At 46.5% G+C, this 7,678-nt stretch overlaps 1 protein-coding gene across 1 annotated transcript in view; it reads left to right on the top strand.

Annotated features, from left to right (window-relative positions):
- The first annotated feature begins 278 nt into the window (after nucleotides 1–278).
- Nucleotides 279–7,678, top strand: part of plekhh3 (pleckstrin homology, MyTH4 and FERM domain containing H3) — a 34,160-nt gene continuing 26,760 nt past the window's right edge. The window contains exons 1-2 of the mRNA XM_034592501.1: nucleotides 279–896; nucleotides 6,215–6,270. Coding sequence (XP_034448392.1) covers nucleotides 762–896; nucleotides 6,215–6,270 — 191 coding nt within the window. The 5' untranslated portion in view covers nucleotides 279–761. The remainder of the gene's footprint in view (nucleotides 897–6,214; nucleotides 6,271–7,678) is intronic.

The following is a 7,678-nucleotide window of genomic DNA, read 5'->3' as shown; positions in this document are numbered from 1 at the left end:
GAAAGAGTTTATGAAACAAGTAGGAGGATCTAAATACTTGCTCTTTCTAGTTTTATAGTCTATTCTATGGTATGAATACTAGGGGTAAGTAAAATAATACACACCCTGGATAATGAGCATAAAGTGTAGAAACTGTACATGTGATGCTCTGTCACTGGGGAGGGGCGTGTCGTGGGGGGGGGCGTGAAACTCCGGGGAGTGTCTGCGCTCAGCCAATCACAGTTGAGTCGTCAGGTTTGTGGGCGGGGTCTCGGTGCTGTCTCAGCTGCAGCACGCTTTTGTTCAAAAAGTCGCTGGTGCTCAGAGGTGCGCTGCCACATATCACCACTTTCATTTAGTTGTTCTTAGCTGCAGGATGACTTCTCTCAGACTCATCCGACCACTCATCCTTAACATCCACTTCCTGATCTGGATGTCCAACTAGTCATTTTTTCTTTTTACACTTCTTCAAGCAAGCAAGTTGGAGCCCTGGAAACTGGTGAAGGATTTCCCCCACTGATCCACTTCTCTGGATTGTAAAACTGCCGCCGTGTATAGTTACTGGACGTTTACCATGTTTCCTGACAGAGGGGAGAGAGCGATCTAATGCTTCCCTTCATCTTCCTCCTCCTCCTCCTCCTCTTCACCGGACATCTACGGGAGAGGGTGTCCCGTCTGCTCTCACGCAGCCCCTGGAGTTTCCTCGCGGCGTGAGCGTGGAAGAACCCAACCTGGAGATCATCGAGAGAAAAGCTTTAAAAGACCCACGAAAGCTCATTTGAATGCCTTTGCAAGGACTTTGCTGGTTTCTGTGCTGCAGGCAGGGCTTCAGTTTGCTCGGACGCGACTATGGGGAGAAAGAGGAGGAAGAGTCTTTCGAATTGCGCAACAAGGAGGACTTGACTCCCAATGGCCGGGTAAAAAACCAAACTCTCCACCTGCATGCACCACATTCACTTGCTCCCTACACACAGCGCGCGTGCACATCTAGAAATGTCCAAAAAAAGCGAGTGTAAAGAGACGTATCTGTGCGTCCTGCACATAGCTGCACCTTGAGCCATTCATAAAACCGGGTCAACTTAATGTCAGCTTTGTGCAAACAGATGTGGCTGCAGCCCTTGATAAGAAAGTGTCATTCTACTTTTGAAAAGTCAACATGTATTGATAATCCAAGAGCTTGTGTTCACAGCACAGCCCGCGTTGTGAAGTGGCAAGCTCTCAGTGTTCACATGCTCTCTGTTAACTTCGTTATTGGTTCTGTGCGAGCCTCGATCGCAGACTTTGCTGCTGCTGCCCAGTTTGACGTCAAGGTTTGCATGGAAGCACGCGCGCACACACACACAAGCACACACACACACACACACACACACACACTGGAGAACACCCATTGACTTGACAATGCATTGTGGCTCAACGCTGACCATATGACCCCTAGCCTAAATGTAATTCTAACCTCAACCCTCAAACTGAGGTACTGGTTGTAATGTCCTCGAAAGGTTTCCAGCAAAGTTGTGTCCACACAGCCATAGAGAGACATGCACGCACACACACAATGATGCAACCTCCAAAGCCCAGTGTGTTGAACTGATCCTGTGTGTTTGGCCCTCGTCCACCCAGTTGCAAATAAGACTGTGGCCTTGTCTTCTCTGTAATGTTAGTCATCTGATCAGCGACAGAGAGTTCAGCATTGTCCATCCCCTTGTGAGGGTGCATTGTTGCCTTGAATTGAGGTAGGCTCTCTCTTTATGACCCAACCTACAGCTCTTTCTGTGCAGCTTCATAGAAAAATCTACCTGCATGGAACCATGGAGTCTGGGAGCATTTCCCCACATCAGACTGTGTATTCAAGGAGAATTTTCACATAGTTTTCTTCGTCTTTATGCAGGTGAAAGTGGTAGCCTGCAACCTGGAGCCACAAGTGCTTATCTATTAATTTGCCCATTTATCTGCTAGCAGCCAACCAGTGCAACACTGCAGCAATGTGCATGAAGTGTTGCACGGTCAATGCCTCAACAGAAGTCCAACACAACCAGCAGCATTCAGATATGAGCAGCATCTGTTGCTCTGGGTTATCGACAGAGGTGTTGGTGTGGAGCATGCTTCTCTTTGGCAAACATTCAATCCATCTGCCTGACCATCGGTGGTCAGAGGTGGTCAGATCCCAACTGGGCTTCAAATCAGTAATCAATACGGGATCATAGTAACATGTCTCAGTGGAGAAGTCTTCTAAAGCAAAACACAGAGATCTCCTTTCCCTATAACTTCCCCTGATCTCTCAATAAAATGGAATCTATACCCCAAAAATGTGCTGCTCTGGGTGGATACAGTTTAACGTTGGTTTAATGTATTTTACGTGTGTTGTTTGGAGAAGAACGCGCTCTGAGCGATGACCTTGACCTAAGGATTGCATTCAGGTCCATGTATAAACTCTAAATCACTAAGATGAATATGACCAGTAAAAGCTGAGAATCCACCCAAAGTTTTTGGGACAACTTTAACATGAGAGCTTTCAATTGCATGTGCAGGTGTATGACCAAGTAGTAACTGGAATAGGAGAAATAGTTTTCACCTAAGTGTAATAAAGTTTTTTTTGTCATTGCATGTTGAGCCAAGGGGTGGTTTCTTGTTGCATAACATATATATTAACAATAATTCCTAAATAAAAGCTGTATTTATAGTTTTTTATTATAGGTTGAAAAAAAGTGATTCCTTTGGAGCTCTAATGGTTCTTTGTCTTGGAAGCTGCTCCCCCTCCCCTGAAGTGGTGTTACACCACTGATGGGTCTGGCCTTGGTGCTATTTATATCTTACTCTTAAATATTCATAAATAGGAATGGATTTGTCCTCGTCCATAAAAATGACTTCTTCTATTAATCAGAGTGGTATATTTTCCTTTGTGGAGCACTCCTGTCTAATCTATCATGTTCAGTTTATCAGATTAGTTCTTAACTTTATTGACTGATGCAACATATGTTTCACCAAGTGACCAAAGACAGGAAATAGCCTTTTGGAAAATTATTTTTGTTACCCAGGTGTCATTAAGTTATTGATTATTGATTCCATGATCCTTGCAGAAAATCAATCCACTCCCACCAACCCTGTTTTCTTCTTGATCTGTCTCAGTGGTTAATGCTGGGTATTGTAACCCTGTGTCAATAGTGTACGCTCAGCCAATAATTAAGACCACAGTCAAACCACTCTAAGCCAATATCATCATCATCAGCTGACCCACTCTTATCCAATTTCTGTTGGTTATGCTCCCCAGAGACACCCCCCCCCCCCCCTCACAATATACAGATGTAGCAGATACTGTTTGGCTTTTCATGGTGTCAACGGAGGGGGTGGGGGTTGAAGATTCCCAGGGTAAACCCCTTAGGGCTACGTTCCAGAGCTCAATATCGTCAAGAGCTTGACAAGCCACATTTTCAGACAGCAGGTCAGACCTCCCTGGGTGTGTGTCTGTGTCTGTGTGTGTGTGTGTGTGTGTGTGTGTGTGTGTGTGTGTGTGTGTTAGTGTGTCTTTTGGACTTTGTAATGCTGAAATGCAGCATTTAGCAGGACTCCGTCCAGCTCCTGCCAGGGATGACCACAGCAACCCGCAGGTCCAGTTGGGTCTCCCTCGCTTAAGGCATCCAAAACTTTCACCACAATCTCCAGAGTTGTTTTCCAACATGCTGCCAGAGGACACCATGATTTGCCGCATCCACAGCACCAAAGCCAACAGTGACGCGCTGTCCCTGCCAGGACTGGTCTCACTGAGGTTGGAATCATGAGTCAGTGCTGACGCTTGTGTTGGCTTTGCCCTTAAGAGCACGGGGCCATGTCAGAACCCTTTTCCCTGCGTGTTTACAGTCCCCATTCAATGAAGCTGCTCTCCAACAGCTGCCCAAACAGTGAGAGCTGAATGCCTCCTGTGTTAGGACAGCACCGCACTAATTTTAGGACGGGACATCCGTCATTTTCTCTTCTTTCCATTTCCACTGAAACTTCATTCAACTTTTTATGCAAGGTGAAGTCACGTTTACCCATAAAGTAGCGCCATCCTGTGCAGTTGTATTTGTGGACGGGAGCACCGCAGTGCATCCTGTTGCTTGGAACAAACAGACACAGTCCCACCATGCTGAAAGTGGGTCCCAATAACCGTCACTACTGCCCTCTGTCTTCAGAGGTGTCACGGTACGCTGGTTCATATTTGGTTTCCGTTGCGTCTCTGCCTCACCACCTCTAGGCCACACATCTGGTCTTCAGGCCGACACTGGCTGAGCCCAAGCATTTCCTCCTGGTTACTCAGCCTCCCAGGAGAGCTGAAGGGAGCGAGAGAGAGAGAGAGAGAGAGAGAGTAGACAGAGGGAAAGCGAGAGCGGAAGTCAGCCACGGAACAAACACATCACAGCATCTTTCCCTCTTTCCCTCCATGCTCTGTTCTAGTCTGGAGTGATTCATCCACTGCCCGTCCAAAGGGGGAGCTTTTGCCAGGGCCCTGCATCGCACGCTATCCTCACTCCTCATCCCACACCCCATTAACTCATTGGAAAGCTATATTTCTGTAAATTGTCACATTTTGTGGAGAACTGCCCAGATCTCCACGTAACTCGATCAACCTGAACCATTAGTTTATTGATTGTCTGATTAGTTTATTTCGTGGATTTACAGCTTTGCAGTCGTTGATGTGATTAGTATTGATTTGTCGCTTTCAGTCATGGCTGTCTGTCTGAATTTTCTTCTCTGGGGCTGTTGGCTCGGCTGAATCATTTATGGTTAACAGACAAGGGGAGGGAATTACCGTACACACTTCTCTTCCATTCACAAGTCGCTTTCCGGTGCTTCTTGGTTATTCTTGCCTGTCTGGTTTGACATTTACAGTATCTCTGCCTTGGTTAAACATTAATTGCCTCTTATTATCCCAACCCTCATCTTTTCCTCATTTGTTTCAGAGTCCATCTGCCTTGTAAATACAACACAGATCCCATACTGGCCTATAAATTTGTAGTTAATGATTTCTTTTGAGCCATCCAAAAAGAAGCAGTAGATTGTTTTTACAGGGCATGGGCTAAACTTAGGCTTGTGTGTGTGTGTGTGTGTGTGTGTGTGTGTGTGTGTGTGTGTGTGTGTGTGTGTGTGTGTGTGTGTGTGTGTGTGTGTGTGTGTGTGTGTGTGTGTGTGTGTGTGTGTGTGTGTGTGTGTGTGTGTGTGTGTGTGTGTGTAAACTGCGAGGGGCCCAGATCTGACCTGGATAGTGTTTCAGGTAGGCCAACACACCCAAGCTGGGCCAGGGCAGCCGCAGGAGCTGGCTCAAGGCTGTGGCTCACAGAGGCAAGTTTGGCCAGGGGGGGGACTTACGGTACTGCCTGTCTCACACATCAGGGAATCAGCCCATACTGCTCTCAGGCAAGCGCAGATGTCTGTTGGGGTTTTCCAAAGTCAGGTTGGGAATCTAAGGGCTGGGGAACAGTGAAAAGAAACATCCTCTCTCATCATCTGCTTAACAGGGGAGTCCTACAGTAAAAGTTCATTGTTCCACCAGTGAAATTTGAGTTTACGTGTCTGCCAGTGGCAGACTAACTTGTAGCCTGTAGAAGCACTAACTCCAATTTCCATACAAAACTGATGGCCAAGAAAGAGGGAATGTGATTTGATATTTTAACTGGCTATAGCAGACTGGATAACTTATCTAACTTTTATGGCTGTGATTGTCAGATAGTCATCATCAGCACACCTACATGACTTTATTTATAGAATCCCCCTCCTGCGATCTCCCTGTTTTCTTTAATCTGACAGCCTTTTAACATCAGCTTACGTCTCTATATACTTGTGGGTAGAAACGATCAAGGCAGCTGTTCCTGCAATGAGTGCAATCTCAAAGACCAGGTTTATTTTTAGGTTAACAACCTTCGCAGAGAAATGACTGATCACAATAAAAGCATTTTGGGGTTTGCACGCAGCCACGGCACAAAAGATTCGTCTGTTCCCCTCTCCTATATTAAATGAGCTTGTTTTGCATGCCATATTTCTCCCCACCAGCTCACCCCGTTGCAAGTGAGAGCCAAGCATTACAGGAACAGAGCAGCTATGTGCTGGGATTGCCAGGAATGGCTGCATGGTCTACTGTAACATGTCCACTGAAGGCGAACCATTGAGGGACCATCTGCAACCTGCAGGCTCGTTCTAAGGATAGGCCAATGTTTGTGTTGCATTATCATCTATTTACCCCATTCTCTCTCTCTTCTGTTGACAGAGTCCAGCTGATGTGACTGTTTCTCAACCAACTCGTACAGCCAACGGAACAAATGGGTAAGGAGAGAGAGAGAGAGACCCCCCCCCCCCCCCCCCCCCCCCCAAAAAAAAAATTGAGTAAAAAAAAAAAAAGGAAGTAATAGTTCCTTCTTTTACTTGTATACTTCCTCTGGGTGCTGGGGATTTCTGTAATTGTCCCTGGCACATGTGTAACTACAGGCCTCTCAGTAGAGTTTTTGCACTTCCTCTGCAGGGCTTCTCTCATGTGCTTAACCTTACAGCCGCACACATTTTCACGTGTGTATCGGTACAAGTGGCACTGAATCGAATCCGTATTGACAGATAGTCCAATATTCACAAGTTGCAGCGTTACTTTAACTGCTTATGGATAATGCCACGTCGGTTTTCACTCGTTAACCTTTTGACTTTTTAACTTTTCCATTCAAAGGTCGGCTTAGCTGCCGTAAGGGGCTGCATTGGCCAATAATGTCAATATTCAACCAAGAAGTCTGTGACCGGCAGAAGTTGTAATGTCCAGCTAACTCCACAACAAAAAAATCCAATTGCTTTTTTAGTTTGAAGGTTGTGCATTCAAACTGCCCGTTACAAGGAGCCACTATGCGACTGACAAATAATACAACGGTCATGTGGTTTTCGAGCGAATGCAAGTGACAAAGGGAAGGAGTGATTAATGGAGGGCTTGATCCAGACTATTAGTACAGAGCTGTGATCTCAGTGATGTAGCCTGGCTCTGCTCCACTCAATCGCTGGCATCATGCCCTTATCATCCCCTCAACCCCCCCATCCACAATCTCCACTGTACATCTGCCGACTCAAAGCCAGTGAGTCACAAAGCTCGACTTGTAGGACGATCATACACCGCACATGCATAAAGGAGGGTCCTGCAGCGACTCTCGGCAAGTAGAGCTGCCTCGGGTGCTAGGTTGTTGAGACATTGTGCTGCCGTCACACAGGCCACGCCGACTGTTGAGAGCAGGAAGGGTCGACGTGAGGAGGGAGGTAGGCAATCCAGACTGGGTGACTCAGGCCTACATCAGCAGCACTCCCAGAAGAGGTGTGGCTCGGATGTGTGTGCGTGCGTGTGCATGCGAGTGTGTCACTTTGACGATATAGTGGTGGTGGTTTTGAAGGGAGTGTGTTAAAAGCCATGGCTGTAATCATCACACTGAGGGCAGAGATTAGAGAGTGCAGTGCTCGGTCATTACCTGGCCAGTGAGTGGACACGCCCAGGAGTTCAGCCGTATGGAGGGAAAGCCAAGCCAGGCTCTGATAAGTCATGGCATTGTTTTATAGTAAATGGGGTCATATAAGTTTATCTTTAGTCACTAGTCATTACAAGGCGAACAGCTCGGGGTTTACTTTGAACTTTTATTGAGCTATTGAGTTAAACCACACAGTACGAGACATAAATCTGACATATTTGTTTGAATAACGGGCCCAGATA

This window comes from Hippoglossus hippoglossus, chromosome 8, assembly GCF_009819705.1.
Source record: "Hippoglossus hippoglossus isolate fHipHip1 chromosome 8, fHipHip1.pri, whole genome shotgun sequence".
Lineage (NCBI taxonomy): Eukaryota > Metazoa > Chordata > Actinopteri > Pleuronectiformes > Pleuronectidae > Hippoglossus > Hippoglossus hippoglossus.
This window is presented reverse-complemented; position numbering and strand designations above follow the sequence as displayed.